Source organism: Eutrigla gurnardus (genome assembly GCF_963514095.1).
Source record: "Eutrigla gurnardus genome assembly, chromosome: 20".
Lineage (NCBI taxonomy): Eukaryota > Metazoa > Chordata > Actinopteri > Perciformes > Triglidae > Eutrigla > Eutrigla gurnardus.
Window position 1 is genome coordinate 3,735,043 of NC_139931.1, and position 19,146 is coordinate 3,754,188.

At 42.1% G+C, this 19,146-nt stretch overlaps 2 protein-coding genes across 4 annotated transcripts in view; one reads left to right on the forward strand and one right to left on the reverse strand.

Annotated features, from left to right (window-relative positions):
- mafk (v-maf avian musculoaponeurotic fibrosarcoma oncogene homolog K) lies at positions 1-11,229 on the forward strand. Of its 2 annotated transcripts, XM_084038063.1 has the most exons (4): positions 52-140; positions 5,687-5,735; positions 5,839-5,917; positions 5,994-11,229. In XM_084038063.1, exons 2-4 carry the CDS (start codon positions 5,722-5,724, stop codon positions 6,438-6,440), a joined length of 540 nt encoding a protein of 179 aa, XP_083894189.1. In that variant the 5' UTR covers positions 52-140; positions 5,687-5,721; the 3' UTR covers positions 6,441-11,229. The 2 variants fall into 2 exon arrangements, with proteins under 2 accessions (XP_083894190.1, XP_083894189.1); XM_084038064.1 differs by lacking the exon at positions 5,687-5,735 and having other exon boundaries at positions 1-140.
- tmem184a (transmembrane protein 184a) overlaps positions 10,536-19,146 on the reverse strand; it is a 17,630-nt gene continuing 9,019 nt past the window's right edge. For both annotated transcript variants that reach the window (XM_084038061.1, XM_084038062.1), the window contains exons 6-9: positions 15,286-15,377; positions 14,054-14,223; positions 13,774-13,971; positions 10,536-12,524 (exon numbers count right to left, since the gene is read on the reverse strand). In XM_084038061.1, coding sequence (XP_083894187.1) covers positions 12,295-12,524; positions 13,774-13,971; positions 14,054-14,223; positions 15,286-15,377 — 690 coding nt within the window. In that variant the 3' untranslated portion in view covers positions 10,536-12,294. The remainder of the gene's footprint in view (positions 12,525-13,773; positions 13,972-14,053; positions 14,224-15,285; positions 15,378-19,146) is intronic.

Genomic DNA, 19,146 nt, shown 5'->3' on the forward strand with positions numbered 1-19,146 from the left:
TGTTTTGTAGTTAATTCAGTACGAGGATACACCGCCGCCCGTCCGCCGGCCGCCTCACACCGACCGTGGCAACGTACGCCGCCGCCTGCAGCAGGAAAGTAAGCCCGCAGCGCGGTCCTCAGACATCCGCGTCCACAGAGGTGAGCTTGGACTTGTTGTTTTTTTGTTTGTTTTGCTGTTTTTATTATTATTATTATTATTTTGGGATGTGTTTTTGACATTCCTTTACTAAACTGCTCCAGTGACACGAAGAGGATTATGGGTTATTTTATCCCGTTTATGAGCGTCGATGGTTGACTTGGTTTGATTGTTTAGTCGCGTGGACACGTGTTGCGTTTGAGGAACATAACACGTAAAAAAGTGAGCTGGCGTGAACAGAGTAGCGGCAAAATAAGCCAAAGTGTTAGAAATATATTTATTTATGTTATTATTATTTATCATTTTAGTGATCTGACTTTTTTAACTAATTTGAGTGGATTAAGTGTTTACATATTGACAAAAAACGTAGTATTATAAATCTGTAAATCCATATCGAGCACAGAAAACGTGTATTATAATAGAAATAGTTATAGATATTATAGAAATTAACCGTTTTGCTGAAGTAAATTCATGTTGTGGTTATTCTTAATGTTGTTAAAGTTACTGTTTCTTCCTGAGCAACATCAGATTTATTATAATTACTTATAGGATGAAAAATAATGATAATAAAAATGTTAATTATAGTCTACCTTGGAAGTGAAATAAACTCTGACTGCCCCTTTTAAACAGTCTCACGTCCCCTTTAATTCCTGCTTTGCTCGTTTTAACGCGGGATTTTATTTAGCCTGCTACAATGCAAAAATAAATAAATAAATAGAATACCAGCCTACCTCTGACATTGGAAACAACACGTGGTCTGCATTTTAACATGTGGGACAAAGGGCACGATGTGAAGTAAGACCACCAGGGCTGCCTGGAGAAACAAGCAGCGTCAAACAGCAGGAGGAGCACAGGTTTACACAAACAAATCACTCTGGAGGAAGAAAACGCCTGAACTTATCTCCTTGTTTAGCCTTTTTGGGTCTAAATAAATCTTTATGGCGCGGGTCAAGATAAGGAACTTGTGTAATTACCTCATAATAACATCATTTTACCCCAGAAATAAGACTGCTAATGTGCTTTTATGGAGTAACTTGGATTTGTGACCCTTTAAGGTCGCCGTGGTTAATTCATGGAACATATTTGCATCTCAGATGTGCATCGGGGATCTTTTATGATTCACTGATGTTTGTGGTGTAGGTGCACAGTGTGTGCTGCTCTCAGACAGGCGGTGGGAGCGGGTGCACTCCTGTCATGAGGTTAACATGTGGTTCAATCACAGAAGTGATGATGCCTTCTTTGGATGGAGAAGCAACAGGGGGCTGACTCATTTTACCACAGCAGTCTGTGGAAGAGCCTAAAAGGCACATGGGGGGAGAAATCCCCCCCTGAAAAAAAAAACCCCATTGTCATCACATGTATAGGATTTCTCTTTTCGCTGGTCATCGGTCGGGGATGAAAGCTCGCCGGAGAGGAGAGCGTTTCTGCGGTGGAGTGTTGTGAAAGTGAAATAGCTGTGGTCTGATGATGTGACTCACAGAGAACACGTTCAGGATGTGTTTTGCTCGGCTGGCTTTGGGGGGGAAGAAAAAAGTCAAGATTTTGGTTATTGACTGAGGAAGCCAGTGATTGTATGCAGGCAATAACAGACGTGTGAACAGGCCTGTGGTGCATCTGTCCACAGTGACTCCCTGACAGTCATATAGGAGACTCTGCCACCCACTGTGATCCCCATCCTGGCCGTTTTGCTTGCTATTCTGTCAAACCTCGGCTCCTTCCACCTCATCATGCTCAGAGGTGTGGCAAAGTCAAGCATTACTCATTTCATTTGGTCACTTATGTGCCGTTACTGGGATTGCCTTTGCTGGTTCTCGTCGGGGCTGACTTGCTGATCTATTGTTGATCTTTTTTTCTTCCCTTTTTTTCTTCCTTGGCAGCTTCCTGATTCCACCGTGACTCAAAATGTGTGTTGGCAGCGACACACACAAACACTTTTCTGTGCTCTGAATGTATGCTTCGCCGTCACATCCTGTCTGCCCTCACAAGTGTCTCCGCCGGTTGTTTTGAAAGAGAAGTCTGGGTAGTTCTTGGTGATTATTAACAGGACTGCTTTGTTTTGGTGTTTGGCTTTATCTCGTTACCATGAGGGAGAAGATGTCATATATGGAAACAGAATCGTAGCATTTTCCTATTATTCACTTCTTGTTTCCACGTTGTAGAACGTGGGATAGATATCCTGTACTTTTCTTTTTTTCTTTTTGCATTCTTGACATTTCTTTGAGTCCCTGACTGGGAGAAAGTCTTAGCTCTGATATTCTGCGAGTTCTCCTCCCTTTTCCACACAAACGTTACAGCGTTAATGCCAGCCGTTTCCAGAAGGTTCGCTGTACTTTTCCTGCCCCTCCGTGAAACAACGGGATTTTCCAGGAAACGTCAGATCGAGAGGGTGTGATTCCCTGCCGCTGGTCATCGTTTTTACCAGTAAACAGCATGACTCACTGCTCAGCTATGCTCTCCGCTTCCTTCACATAATATCCCAGCAAATGTGCTGCGCTGGAGAAAGAGCCTGTAGAGAAATCTCTCCACCTCCCTGAGAGGACAAAAAATGCAAGAAAAGCAAGCGCTTTTCTCAGAGCAGTGCATCAGGATGCCAGGTTTCTGCTCAACCATGCTCTCAAATTAAGACAAAAAGAAGATTAACAGAGAGTCCACACAAGCAGTGCATTTATCAGCAGAGTCTTTGATATGCTGTTTACTTTAGGAGGAGGCCGGGCCCCACAGTTACCTGCCGTCACCCAAGTGCAGCCTTGAACTCCACCAGACTTTATAATCACTAGAAACAACTGCTAACATCTCTAGATTAGACTCAGTAGATCCACTATTCCATGAATTAGTCTGTGGACTTCTGAGCGGGTTCTCAAAAATAGTCTTGAAAGGGTCAGTTGATCTTCAAAGCAACGTGTCCACCCAAAGAACAAAGACGCCGGTTTACTAGAAAACATTCTGGTTTCCGCATCAAATGAGACGCATGTTTAACACCAAACCGTAGCCACCAAATCAGCGTCTAGCGTTTGTGTCGGACGGTTAGGCGTATCGGCCCATGATCCGCTGGTTTGGTGTCATCATTCTGTGATAGCGTTACTGCTGTGTAAATAGTTCACTCTGGGTTATTAGTCATGGAAGGAGACGCTATTTTCTTCCGTATTAGGAAAAGTAAAATGAAAGAGAGACCCTCCTGACTTCCACACATGTGCACACAGGCTGCCTTTGATTTGTTTGGGCAAGCGAAAATGGGAGACGCTTCTGAATTCCAGACATTTTGTGAATATTGGAGCTGTTGTTTTACAAGTGGGATTGTCTGAACTCCACGCCCATGAAGCCCGAGTGCATCGCGGGACATATTCAGACTCAATGTTCCCTCCTCGGCGAACACTGTTTGCATGTGAGGGTTCTGCAAATGTGTGTTCACTCAGGAATGTGGTTTTGTTCTTTACGCACCATCTGTGGCTTTGCTTTGAGGTATTTTCCCAGACTCCTTTCCTTGCTGTTATGAAAAAGCTAACATGTTTTCCTCCCCCGACTACAGTGAGAAGCCGTGAGTTTGTTGTGAAATGCGTCACGTCCGAGTGGCAAAAAACGGTCAAAGAGTGGATTTGGCTGTGTAACATAATTGCTGTTTTTCTCCCTCTGAGGAAACGTTGGCATCTTGATCAGGAAAACATTGTCTCTCTCTCTGCAAAAACATAAGCACATGCTTAAAGAATTTCAGTGAACCAACCTGGCCTCTCGGTTCAAGCTGGGGGCCCCTTGTATGAGGAGAGGGAGGCCCCACACATTTCCATGATCTTTGCAAGGAATATACCCCGGGACCCCCCCCTCCGATGCACTTAAAGGAGGCTGTTCATGCCAATTTGCTGTCGAGGAACGCGTTTCAAGTTCTTCATCTTTGTTTGATGTCTCTGAAATCTGAAATTCTTTGCTGTTTTGTTTTATTATTGTTGAAGGGCAGCAGAGAGAGCTTCCTCTAAATGCTAGTCTATGTGGCTCTGGGTTTTAGCCGTTTTTGGTTGCATGTATTTTTCATCTGTTTATTTTCAAAGTCTGGAAAAGTCTTTGAGGTTCATCTGGTTGTGAGAAGAAAAAAACAACTTAAAAACATTGCATAGACAGCGACGTTGAATTAAAAGCTATTATAAGACCAATGACTAAGGAGTGTGACCGCGATGTTGCAATATAGCAATATGGCCATATGATGTGAAAACGTGATAAACAACCCCAAAAAACAGAGCAGCCACACCCAGAGCAGATTCTCCCATTAAAAAGCTGCAGCCAACGAGGACTGCAGAGAATATTCAGAGGTATCACTTATCGCATGCTCCCAGAAATTGTTTAGTTGGCAGAAATTAGTGTCAGCACTGTGAGCTAAATATATTTCCCCCAGAGTTAAATAAGGGCATGCTCAGGAAAAGCCCAGTGTAAGAGGATCCCACCAGCCAGACACAGGCCTAAATCCATAGACTACATTGTCTCACAGCGAAAATACATCAGTGACTGTACAGGAAAGTATTTCTCTGTGACACTCTATCTCCAGGAATTTTCCACATGCGTATCAACTGGCCTGCAAAGTTCAGCATGACTGTAAATGTTATGCTGATGTGATGGTCTGTTTTAATGTGCGACGAGGAGGCGATCTAGACACCGAGACATCAGATTAGTGGTCTAAACAATCTGCATTCAAAAAGGGACGTAACCGGATGAAGGGAAAGACAAATTGAGGACACAGGAGGCTCTTTTTTCAAGTTATCAGCACAAGTTGCTGCTTCTTATTTGTACTATGAATAGGCTGTGTTGCGGTTATGAATGAGACTTGTTTACCCTTTTGGTGACCATGTGACTCACACTCCCACGCCCATTCGCAGGGCGTTTCCATGGCAGCAGTCGAGCATGGAACAGTGCGCTCGTAGTCAGGCTGGTCTGCAGGTCCTGAAATGGAGCCTTGGGGTGGGGGGGGGGGGGGGGGGGGATGTGTGCCTCTCACAGGATCACAGCTCGGCGCTCGCCTTTTTTTGGCCACGGCAGCCGTCCGGAGAGCATGTGCCTCGGCGTAACGAGTACAGAGAGGCTTCTAAAAACTGCCCCGGCCCAGCTTTAATGCAAAGTTGCATGGAAAAGAGGAAGAGAGGCTGCCTGTTTAATCTTGCTGGTCTAGTGAACCACATTAGACTCTCATCCTTTAACAAGCATCAGTGTGTGTGTGGTTCATGGGTTTATGCTGCCCTCTGCTGGCAGCTGGGCATCCAACATGCAAACATAAATATTGACATGACGTAACTCTGGAATGTTGTTGTCATGTCTATGAAGTGAGTTCGTGGGGATGGATGCTAGTATGTTGGATCAGCAATTTACTAAAAATATGCGTTGATAACAGAAATAATTATATCTGTTTAATTTAGAAATACTTCATTACTTACTATTGAAATTCTAAAGTACATAAGTATTCTCAGCGACTCAGCATTTTAATGCAACTGGTCAAACAGAAGACATTATAATCCTCTGTAAAAAATGCATCATATTTTAAAAAACTGATCATTTGTTTGTTTTTTTTCAGTTAATCTTAATCTGTAAAGTGACTTGTTGGAGAAAATGGAAATACTCAAGTAATGTGCCTTTATCCTTAAATTTACTTTCAGTACAGCACGTTGATGAATGGACTTTGTTACTTAACACTAATCACCTAATATGTTGTTTTTTCCTCCTCAGTGAGTCTTCTGTGAGATTCTGGCCAGTTGTCTGCATGCAGGGAATGACGACTCATTTTAAGACGAGCAAAGCTTTAAAGGTAAGTGAGTGAAACATAAGGAACTGTTGATGTTCCTCCACACGTGCTGCTCTTCACCAACTCACCTGTCCTGCAGGTCAAGAAGGAGGCGGGCGAGAATGCCCCGGCGGTCAGCGACGACGAGCTGGTGGCCATGTCGGTGCGGGAGCTCAACCAGCACCTGCGTGGGCTGACCAAGGACGACGTCGCCCGGTTGAAGCAGCGGCGGCGGACCCTGAAGAACCGGGGCTACGCCGCCAGCTGCCGCATCAAACGCGTCACGCAGAAGGAGGAGCTGGAGAGACAGAAGATAGAGCTGCAGCACGAGGTGGACAAGCTGGCCCGCGAGAACGCCAGCATGAAGATGGAGCTGGACGCCCTGCGGGCCAAGTACGAGGCCCTGCAGTGCTTCGCCAGGTCCGTGACCCGCGGGCCCCTCTCGCCGGGCAAGGTGGCGACCACCAGCGTCATCACCATAGTCAAGTCGGCCAACCACAACCGCAACAACAACTCCAGCCCGACCCCGTTCTCAACCCTCTCCTAGTGATGACAGGACTGGGCTCTCCTCCTCCTGCCTGGTCCTTTCCTGGTTCTGACCCAGCCGGATCCCACTCATCCTGTACTGAGAGGACGCTCAGTAGTTAGACTGAGGGATGGGATGGGCTCTCTGTGATGTCACGCTGCGTTCACAACTCTGTCTCCTTCCGTCTCTTTACACCATGTTCACTGTCTGTGCACTGTGCAAACCCCGACCCCCGACCCCCCCCCAGCACCGGCAGGGTTCTGGGCCTCTGTGACCCGTCCATGACTGTTAGAGATTTGCTTTTTACTCCATTGTGAAAAAGGTGTTTGTCACGCCTTAATGTGGCAGCATTGGCCTGCTCTTACTCTATTAAGAGATTCAAGTATCCATGAGAGTCACATCTTCTTCAGTGTCTCAGTGTAAACTGAGCCTTTGAAGCTGTTGCCTTAAATAGTGATCAATATAAACTACATGTCGTTTAACACGAAGATGACTTATTGTTCCAGCTGAGAGGTTTTTTTTAGAGCTCCAGTTGCTAGTGGTTTCCAACCAGTTGCCTTTAAAATGCCAGCGATGTTTTCACTGGTTCCCTCTGTGCTGAGCAGTAAAAATCCCCTGTTGTACCGTTTTCATTTGGATTATGCATTATGCAGTTTGATAGCAACATAATGCAGTTGGATAAACAACAAAAGGCCTCTAGCTGTGACGTTCCCTCTCGGCCTTATTTCGATGTTTCAACAGTAACATTTTTATGGGTTTAAAACTCCATCAAAAGGGCCAGAATTTGCATGCAAGTCTTATCTGGACTATATGGACTCCCCTTTATGAAATAATATTAAAGATGGCCATTTTTGTTTTTCCTACTATTGGAAACGATCAAACAGATCTTTGCAGGGTTTATCAGGTAGCTTTTGAAGAGGCATATCTGATGAACCTTGAATTTGTCATTGGAGCTCGTCCGTGCAACTTGACATGTCCGAATAGTTTGGTTGGGGTTGATATGGAATAGTTAATATGTTTAATATTAAGAGGGCGTTCGGCAGGTGCTGCGAGTGATTCTGTTGGTGAAGTATTCACATTTTTTTGCTCTAATATTTATTTGAAATGCAAAAAGGAGGTGAATACTTGTTTTCCACAGACTGGGAATGCTGTTTTGATGAAATGGGAAGATTGGAAAGTGATTAATGAGCATTTTAGGGGGCCAGATTTGACACTGCTCAGCTTCTATCGTTATATATAGCACTTAAAAAGGAAACTGTTAAGATGCAGTATAAAATAATTCACAGGGCAACTGATTCCGAGAATTGGAGATGGCCGACGGACGCCGTCCTTGCATTTTGTGAAGTTAGTTGCATGATGATTAAATGTGGTGTGACCACCGGACTGCGAGGTCGAGCCCGACGTACCCGAGGACGGTACACTCTCTGGGTTATAAGCCGCAGCACTTCCTTGGTTTTGTTTTTCCTCTTTCCTTTTATACACCACTCTTTGGTAGGTAATCCATATTGGATATATATATATATATATAATAAGATAATAGAGAGAGGTCCTTACAAGTGAAATGCAATTCAACTTACTTCCTGTATATTACAGACGACCGAAACGATAAAGCTCCCACTGCCTCCGTTGTCACTTTACATTGAGAACTCCGTCCAAATAAGAAATCATTCCTACTGCTGGGTCACTGCTGGTGTTGGTAAACAGCTTTTTAACCTTGCTTTTTGTTTTTTTTTGACACACTCTTCTGCAAGAGAACTCCTGACACCCATCTCTAGAAACGGTGGTGTCAACAACAACTAAAACAGTCAAATCACCTTTTATTTTTGTTTTTTTTGTACGTTTTGAGATATTTAAAATATGAAAATTCACTTGAAATCAAGCTGTTCTTACCGAGGATCCATTCCTAATTTGGAGTGAAGTCAGTAGAGATTGTTCATGTCAGGATTCTCTCTTGGCTAAGAGGACATGAGTCTTTCCCCTGTTCCATAGCTGCAAAGAACAGTTTGGGGAACTTTGCTGCTGTACAACCTGCTGTGATTTTTTTAAGCAGGGGCAATGCTGTGTTCTTACTTTTTGTATTTTCACTTGGTTTCTATGTCGATACATGCTATGTTCTCTTTCTGATACTTAGTTTTATATGCATATACAGTATATAAATATATATATATATTACATATTTTTCTATATTTATGTCTTTTACTATCCTGGGAGTGGTGTGATTATGTAATCATTCTTAATCTAAATGTTGACGCTGACCTTTTTTCTGAAAAAGTTGTATTCACATATACAAAGAGAAAACTATTTTAATAACTTAAGTCGTGAGTATTTATACCCCATGAATAGGTTCTTCTCGGCACATTTACTACTTGTCTACTCGGACAGACCGTGACTAGGCTTGCATACAGGCTACAGCTAATTAACCGTCCGGAATTAACGGGGGAATTACATTCTGACTGAAAGAGCATGTGTGATTTCATAACTTCTGAATCTGTTATAACATTGTTATAAACAACAAATAAATTCATTGCAAAAGGAATGCAAAGGCAACTCATTCTACATAATAAATATAACAAATAAATAAACAGCAGTCTGATGTGATCAGAAATCAGAACCAAATATTCTCAGTTGGTATCTGGACTCATTTAGTTTTTTTTTTATTCAAAAAACTATTTGAATGCTCTTATTTTGGAACCTGCATGTAAACCTGGTCAGTCGTTTCTGGACGCAAAGGCGATATATTTCTCTAAATATGCTAATCGATTTAGTCGACAGTTTCAAATGATGATGATGATGGTAATGCTTTTGTAACCTTTAAGAAACCTTACCGGAAAATAATTTCAAAGCTGCTAAAGACTGTCCACCATCTGGGCCAGAGGAATATATATTAATAAATAATATCACACGTTTACATGAGTCATTTTACAAGACAAAACTGCTTGAAGCGTCACAGTGACCTCTTGTGGTAAAAACTAAAAATGAGCAGTTTCATTTTAAAACACATTACTGTATTTGGATCTGAGGTGGAAGCTTTGAGTCGGCACACCTTTAAAAAGTCATTTCTGTACCATAATAATAGACAAACCTCTCTCCAGGTGAATTCAGTGTTTTGCTGTTAGTCGTCCATCCAGTGTGACCATCCAGGTCCATTCAAGCTCTCAAATACATGTGCTAGCTTTACCAGCAAATATTCTCCATTTAACATAATACTTTTCATTTTCTACAAGCCACTTCATAAAAGCAGACCTGCAGAGTAAATGCAGGGAGCATTGTACAGAAATATAGACATTTATGGGTGAAAAGGGGTTTAAACATTACCTTCCATGGATGTTTCTTTCTTCCTAAAGTTGAAGCAACTGCAGCTTGTTATACAGAAAGAACCAAGGAGCTGTAATGGAACTATTTAAAAAGATATCAATGGTTATTTTACATTTTTATATGAACCATATCAATGCAATTGTATGTATGGAAATGAGGTTTCTTGTGTATCTTGACTCAAGATTTTAATTTAAAAATACTGCCTGAAAACATGTCTTTGATTAAATAAGCACACAGACAAGCTTTGCCAGTCCTACAAGCTACAGTAACTACAGTAACTTTGACTTTAGACATGTAGAAAGTCAGCTTTAGTCATGTAGATTGAATAAATTCAGAAAAACTCCATAATAGAAGGAATGGAGCATGTTTATGGATAATAGCGTTGTGGGTGAAATACGTTAAATGTTAGTTAAACAGCAGCAGTTTCCATATTCAGTTTGTGATTCAGAGGTAAATGGATTTCCTTGTTCTAGTCTCGTTGAGGCTAAACGAGGGCCGTGATGAAGCAGCATAAACGGAGTATGTACCCATCCTAACTTACTCTGCTCACATATATTTTATATTTATTTCATTGAATTGTAATTTTATTAAAAAAGAAACACCTAAATTATTTTTATTTTCATTTATTTACATGTTTTCTCAATGAACTACCCTCATGTACAAATAAAGTCTGTATTTGTTTCTGCTCTGATTTTAAAGTATGGTAAATTATTCCTATAAATAAGTCTGCTGTGTCTGTTTTTGTACCTTCAAAATAAAAGCTTTTTCCTCGTTGAGACGTGCAGATTCACTCAGTTCAAATTACACGGGCAAAAAAACAATTATTTAATTTTCAAAGACACAAGTCAACTATCTCTTTGTACCCAACAAAATACATTCTGCTTTCCCAGAAAGACAGCTATAATTGGCACAAGTGTATGAAAATTAAAAGAACCTACGACTACAAAATTGGTCTCCAATAATTACTGAGAAAACTATAAGTCTCCCATGAGACAAACAACATTTTTAGAAAGAAAAAATGGGAAAAGAAACTTTGTAGTCTCTCAAAGCAAACAAATTAGTTTGCATTCCTCTTTTCCTCTAGACTGAACTGTGTTTGGTCCAATTACGCCTGAAGTACACACATTAAATACAATAAAATACACCCAATTCATAATCCAAACAAATATTAAACACCAAAATCTACATCATTTAAATTCTGTGCTTACTTCATAATGGAATGGAATTATAACATGGATAGTGATGAGAACACGTCAAACATTCAGAACCACACATTTACAACAGTGCAGGAGCTGCAAAAAGACTAATTGTTAGCGTCTGTCTAGTTGCATTGAATTAAACTCTTTAGCATGCTGGGAAAATTAATGAGAGGAATACAACTGCCACTTTGCAAGAGACAGGTTTATCCAATTTGTCCGTGCTACGGTGGATGCATAAGGATTGCAAAGAGTCTGCAGTTTGAAGGGCCTGCTCCAAAAAAAACTAAAAAACAAAAGTGTCTCTGAACCAATCTTTCCATTTGTCAGGAAACCATGCAGAGGAATGCTCAGCAAATACTTCAGAAAACCAGCAGATGTGAGAGACAGTCCATAAAGTGTCATTCCAAGCCGTCGCTGGCTTCCCCGCTCCCCTCCTGGAGTCACATATTAATCATCTCCTCTTTGAAAGCGACATGAGTCGGAGGAGAACGCACTTCAGACGGCCAGAGAGCGGGACAGAATCAGGACCGGGGACCCTGCTGAACACCCAGCAGCTCGATTTAAAGGGAATTCACAGCTCCGCGTAGAGTAGGGGTGACATTCCTGTGATGACTACCACCGAGATAACGACAGGTCAGCTCTCTCTTCACCGGAGGGGCGTCCCCGACTAGGAATATACACAAATCTGACCGGTCAAGTCTCGCCTATACTCTACTGATCGTCAAATTATGTTGTTAGTAGAGATACATGTTACTATCAATTAGCTGATTGTTGTGTGTGTGTGTGTGTGTGTGTGTGGCTGCAGCTCCGTCACTGTGTGTAGTACCGACACGAAGCAGAGATCAATACAGAGACACCGTTTGTTATTCAGCTTGCTTTTCGTGGTTGTAAATAGGACTTTCAGACCTGATTCCATTCTCCACATCGCAGCGATTCCACAGATAGGAGGGAAGTCGTAAACTGCTGCCATAGCAACGCAAACAGCCGTTTCTACACGCCACGGCCATCTGATTTTAAGAGAATCGTTGTTTGTATATATGCTTTGGACTATTCTATGATTTAAAAATAGCCATGTTGGATTTATGAAAAATGTCCCCCGTCACTTTGACGACCTAACGGTGAGACCGGCAGTTGAATGAGGTTGAATCGTCGACTAGTCGAGGTCACCCCTAGGTCATTGAGCTTTTCATTTAAAAACCTACTCTCTCTTCCTCCTCTTGTTGCTTAAATTAATAATTAGATCAGGACGGAAGCAAGAAGTCCATTTTAAATACTGGGATAATGGAAATTAAACACCTGGATTTAATCCAGCTCTGTGGGATATACAGCCGCTCCCCCCCTCAGGGGTCAGACGTATATGCCTATAACTCATCGTCAGACGTGATCAGCATGATCTTGTCCGACTTGCGGGAGCTCTTGTTGCCCGTGGGCACTTTTCCGTTGGTGCTGGGCTGGACCACCTCCTGTGTGGACTGCTGGGTGTACTGCTGGTAGGCTGGGGAGAAGTTGTGGATGGCATCCTGGACCATGTCCCCCGGGTTTATGGTCTCCTTCAGACCGCTAGAGATGCTGTGCATTGGAGGGATGTTTTCTGTAGGAACAAGGGAGATGTACGATGAGACGATCATGCACCTGACAATCTTTAAAATAACTGTCCAATGGTGACTGCTTGGAAAGCAGCTGTGAAAATGGTCAAGAATTTTCATTTTAATACACATCGGCATTGGATTAATTTATAAAATATCGTGAATTGAATCATGACTGTCATTTTCAAAAAGTTATTACAGCAGTAAGATTTGACAATCTGTGAGAAGAAACAAAAGAAAATAATTAAGAGTAAAAACTAAATAACAGGCAGGATGTTTTTTCACCCCATCATGGCTTTTTAAACCAGCTGCAGCCTCTAAATGGACTGAAAAGAATTCAGTCCCACAGCCACCATCCTCCCTGATGGTCCCTTAGCACCCAGCTGTGAGCCAGGTTGGATTTCACCCCGAGAACTAAAAGGGTGTTCAAGCCAAAAAAAAGAAAAAAAGAAGAAGAATGGGCCGACATCCACAGCCTTCAGTTTCAGGGTCACTGGCAGTGCTGCTGTCTGGATGGCTCATGGAGGTGGGAAAGAGAAGGCTACGTTGGGGTGGATGAGTGGAGGAACAGGGCAGTTAGGCACGCTCTGCTGAGCCTCTCCTTAGTGCCTTCCTGCTCCACAGGGCCGAAGCAGAGGCACGATAAACCAGAGGTGTGGCAATCTCTGCAATCACACACTTCAACACCTGAGGGTGTGTGTGTGAGACAGCTCAACAACGGTGGGAATGGTATCCTCAACTATTTAGGTTGCAGGAAGAGGACAAAACAGCCAAATGTAAATGTCAAAAACGGATTAATCAGCTGTCAAACACTCTGGCCTGGCATCATTATTATAACTCAACAGCAAGATGAGTAATGGATTCCTTCCTGTGTGGAAGAAGAGTGTTTTTGATTGCTGACCTAGACGACAGGTCTTGGATGGTGCGTAATAACGTGCAGAGAGTTTTGGTGCATCTGGAGTTGACTTCTCTTATTTTTTCCAGAACATTAAGAGAAAATATTTGAGGGAATATTGCTGCATGAGGCCGTACATGTGCCCTTAGGCTAATGAAAGGCCCTGCTGACTTCCAAACCTGATGAGCATCCTAATCAAGACTTCACTATATTCTAGTACAAATGTGTAAACATGTAGACAGTCCAGCTTGTAAATCAGTTAAAACAGGAAGAATTAAAAGCTCCAAAAAGGCACGAGGAGAGATATTACTGTTGCAAACACTTTCACGCTTGAAAAGTACAAATGGAGTACAGCTCACCTGGCACTTCGTTTTTTTTCTCCTGATAGACGGTGCAGGTGAAGGCGTATCGGAGGGCGATAGCCGCGAAGAACATCTCAATGCAGATGATGAAGTTCTGCCAGCCGGCTGCCACGGTGCCGGTGCCGACCTCTTGCCCGTCGATGAAGAGAGCGTTGGGTATGACGCCGCAGCGCTCCATGATGGCGAGGACCATTCCTACAAAAAAAACAGCTATTCATCAGCAATTCATACTTTTATGTAGCAAACAGGAAAAAAAAAAGTAGGTTAGAGAACAGACCTTGCCAGAAGGACAAGAAGATGACGGATTTGATGGTGAGGAACTTCAGCACCGGTTCGTACGGCCTGAGCAGGTCACTCGTGGCGAAGAAGAAGACGAAGAGAGCGTAGAGAGCCAGGCTGACTGAGAAGTTTTGGATGATTGTGATATAAAGGTATCCTCCATTTATGCTGCAAAGAAACAAGAGTGTGAAAAGATCCATAATTACACATTTGCTACATTTAAAAACCATGAAATATTCCCTCCGGTGATCATAACACAATGCGATGACGTTTTCAGCCGTGTTGCGAGAACAGCTGGAAATACAGCCCTATTATCCTCTTAGCGGTTATTAAAGCCGACTTCTTACTTCAGGATGCACACTCGTCTATATTTCATTGTCAGACTGCCTTTTCTACCCTCTTTGCATTCTAGAGAGCCTCTCCGAGGCCTCAGCTGTGACGACACTAATTACTCCCATCCAGTATAGGGCGCACGGTTGGCTGAAAGCGCACAAGTAAACAATCAGTGAATCATCACGGCCTTACAGGGCTTAAAGAGAAATACAGTTACTTCTGCCTGCTAATTTTGCTTGTTGAGGTAAGTGGAGAAATAAGCGGGAGGAATTTAATCATGTCTATCTTTTAGCTTGACAGTAAGAGGGTGCTGATATGAGGCTGATTGGAAAAACGGCTGTCACAAGCCATTGTTGAACTCTACTTCTGCTGAGCGGGTTAGAAAAGAGTGTTGTCGCAGCTGAATCTTCAGAGAAGAGACGCTGAGCTGAGAGGCAGAGAAGAGCACCTGAAAGTAAGTCAGACAGTTTACTGACTACAGATTTATAGCTTATGATTACACGGTAAAGACAATTTTATTGATGCATCACCCTCTCAATATTGCTTTGAGACTCTGATTGGCTCATCTGGCATGACAGAAAATACACTAAAATTAAATTTGTCAGTCTTTAATTTACTTTTTTTTTTTACTACCGGGTGCAACATACAAAATAACAATTAAATGTCTTCATTTCAGGACACTTTAAAACTTTAAAGAAATGTAATTTCAGTCGTCCATACATCAAAAACAGCTGACAGAACTGGGACAACGTGCAGTAAACACTCACAGGAAAAGTTTGAATTCAGAAATTAATTCTAAACATCTTCATCATGCCGACGGTGAAGAGGTGATATAAATATCTCCCTGCTGGCAATGACATGGAGAGCATACGATACGTAAAGAGAGGTGCTGCTCACTTAAAGTCTCCATCGTGATATTTGCCAAAGGCCTGCAGGATGATGGTGATGGCTGCCATGATGGGTTTGACAACGCAGAACTGGAGAGTCGCCTGGAGAAAACATCACAATTTAAGAATTAGACACCCGAAACAAGCGAGGACACCGTGAAGACGGAGGAGGAGGAGGATGAAGCATGATGAGGTCATGTCACAATCTGCTTGTACTTCTAATTAACTGAATAAAGCTCACTGACAACAAACAAAGCTCTCTAATTAAAAAGGTTATATCCTGTCAAAAAAAAGGCTGTTTCTCAGGAGGTTATGTGTTGGACCGTTTCCTAGGCAAGAAAAAGTCTCATAAAACCTCATTAAAGTTATTTTTAATTAAGTAATTTCACTTTTAGTACAGGTCAAACAAACAAGATATACCATTTTCTAACCCAAAAAAAAACAACATTATTTTTTATGATCATATTCAAATCGTACACAGTAGAATGCAATGCAATTAAATCCACATTTAACCGACCATTTAGAGTTTGGCTCGGGGAGCTTTACAGCTGGGTTTCAGCGGTTTGCTTAAGGACACAGAGCCAGGGGTTTGAACTGCCAACCTTATGATTAAAAAGTAAAAATTTGGACCCCCCCCCCTATTTACAGTCATGGAGCTTTAAGCTAACATAGCTAGCACAAATTAGCAGGAATATTCTTCTTCTTCTTCATCAATATTTCAACGTCCATTTTAATGCTGATGATACAATGTTATGTGGAAGGCTCCAGTCCGGCCGAGGCCCCGCCCCAGTCCCGTCTTCACGTTTTAAAGTGCTTTCCAATAATCATCCCATAATCACAGACTCTATTAAACACTGTACGTGGCGTTCTCCAGCTCCACCAGCTCCACCGACTTTCCTGCCATTAACACTTTAAACGGCGCTCACACCAATCTTACTGCCTCGTACCGACAAATAAATGGAATCTGTCTCGATGGCAGAGTTTCAGTCGAGATTAATATTCAATACTTGACTTTAAAATTAAAAAACCAAATGAGGCTTCTTGTATCAAATTAAAGGTCGTCCGTCTCCTTCTAGCCGTGAAACTATTACGCAATCAACCTTAACGTCTGTCCTTGATTATGGAGACGTTCTGTATTGTCATGCCGCCTCATCAACGCTTCAGTGTATCGTCGTGCATCGCCCTTCATCACAAATGACACATTTTGGACTTCTCTGCATCACACGGATGAACGGACCTCCTTACGGCCGAGAAAAAAAATAGCCATCTCATGTCATTCATTTATAAAGCTCTATTGTTGAAGTATCTACCGTCCTTTTAACAACCTTTTAAATGGAATGAACCGCAAACTAGAGTCTTGCATTGCTCCGGGAGATTTTAAAGCTTTATTAACTGATGATTAACTGTTTTTAATTCCTTGCTTATTGGTAATTGTGTTGCTTGGAAAAAAGATATTAATCTCAATGAGGCTGCCGATTAAATAAATGAATAATAATAGACCGCTAGCCTTATATTGCGTGCATCCTTTGTTCTAGTTTACTATCCTTCAGTTCAGCATGAAGACATCAGTGTGATGGTTTACTTTGTCGGATAGGGACTTGCTGGAGGATGCAGGGGGGTGTAGACCTGCATGCAATATAAGACTGCTTCCCTCTGTGTCGTGTATTAAAGCCCGAACCAACCAATTCGACAGAGGCTTCTCTAAACTCTAAACTCCCATCACCGCCGCAGCACTTGAAGGCAGCAGACCAGGAGTGTTCAACTTGATTAGCCGGAGCGATGCTTTTTAAGAATGGCCGGCGTCGGCGGTGGGCCTGACAGAATGACATCAATAATCATTTAGATTACCGACTTGCGTTGAGAATATTAAGTGACGAGCTGGCACCAGAACAGGCAGAGGGGAGAGGAAGTCTGCCAGAGTTCCACTAATACTAGTGGAGTAAAAGTCAAAGGACAGTTTCTGCTTTAAATTAATGTAGTTGGTAACTGTTGGAGACTTTATACAGAGCTGGTAATACACTAAAATAAGCTACAAGCAAGTGTCAATGCAATGCAAATATGAGGATATGTTAATTAATTCTACATACTTGAATAACAGCTCTACCGCGTCAAAGGGTCATGTGACTCTCCAACATTTGACTTTTCTCACTTTTTGCTCCCAAACTTTCATTACAATACTAAATAACGTCTAATAGAGAACCCGCTGCTTTAAATGACCCAAAGCATTTTCTTCCCGTTTATAATTTTCACCGCAATAGTTCACTGGTGGCAACTATCGACAGAAGTGCTTTTTAAATTTCTCCCGAGACCTATTAAGCAGCAGCACCCCTCTACTTTGTGCATTAGGATACAGACGCTCAAAGCTGCTCCTTCTAAATTGATACGGGTTTAATTAAAAAATCTATACATCGGACCACTAGGCCATAGTTTTTAGTGTCATCTCGCCTCACACTCTTCTCCCAGCCGCCGCGCTGCTGTCCACTCCTGCATCTTTAATTCCAGCGAGGCAATTCTCGGAGGCTTTTCTGTATAAAACCTCTGCATGACATCTAAGCGTTATATATTATATCAACTGCTTCTGCATTCTTGCTGCTACACTTCCCTTTAAAGTCTTCTGTATTGTGAGTATTCTCCAGTGAAGGGGAACATGTGAGGGGTGTACAGCTTAAAGAGGAATTCAAGTGAAATTCTTCACATGTAATTGGAGTGGATCTTCTTAGAATGTAGTGCAACACGGACCTCCCCAAGCTAAAAGCTGCACATTGACTGATGGATGGATGTCGGGTATTATTTCTTGGTCTAGCTTACGGAAGCACACTTCATATTTTGTTTTACAGCAAGGAAGGATGATTGGATTCTGATATATTTGTTGTATTATTATTTCATTGACTATAAGGGGGGAAACACCTCTACTAATTGATTACATTAAAAGGTAGTGAAAGAATGTACTTGTGCTGGTGTAAAGTGAGGTAGAGCACGAATGCAGCCCCAATGATCCCTGGGGTCCAGGATTCCACTTTTGCCAAGTTTCAGGAAAATAAAACCATAAAGTGTCCGACAATATGATAAAGGACTTAAAATTGGGGGGAAAAAAACAGCGTTTGAGATGCAAGAGCAGCTTATCCCCTAACCTTATCTCTAAGAACCACAATTACTCCAGGCTGCTTTTCCATATCGGTGGTTCATTTGTTAACACCTCATCTGATCAAACACTGAAGCTTCCCCAAGATGTGCAAAGAATTTAAATGTGTTTACCCCAAAATTTGGATAAATGGTGAATTACCTTCATTTTTAAAACGCTTTTCAGGCACTTTACACCACATTCCCCCGTTCACACACATCCATACACTGATGGCAGAGGAGCCGCCTGCCCATCAGCATCTTATCTCATCGGAGTCCTGTCTGATTCAGTATTTGACTTTGGTGAGTTGTTGCAGATATTTCACCTTGAATTTTCCCCTCAAAAGGACAAACACATTGGCGTGACAACGCTGGTCAATATCATAGAGTGCTTTCCAGTTATGGTAACAAATTAATAAGTCTGACAGCAAGTTCATCATTACTTCAAATCCAGTTAGTCCCTCACTTCCTGGGAGTTGACTGCAAAACAGCACTTAATAACCTTAAGTATTCAATATATTGATTGATGAAATTTTCTGTTCATGAATGTTAATGAAGCTGACCTACTTTGAAAGCAGAATAATTCAGCGCTAAGTCCTTGCTCGAGGCAAACACTTTAACCGCGCTGACATCCAGCAAACTCCCACAGAACTGATGGGTGTTTAACACAATGCTACAATGTACAATCTCTTTAAAAACGTCTGTAATTGTTATTACAAAGACATATCCTTTACCAACAAGCCCTTTCAGA

What these genes read in the sequence shown, in the direction of transcription:
- mafk (XM_084038063.1), top strand. An exon ending in AGACGAGCAAAGCTTTAAAG is followed by an intron (nt 5,918 to 5,993) that starts GTAAGTGAGTGA and finishes CCTGTCCTGCAG; the next exon opens with GTCAAGAAGGAGGCGGGCGA.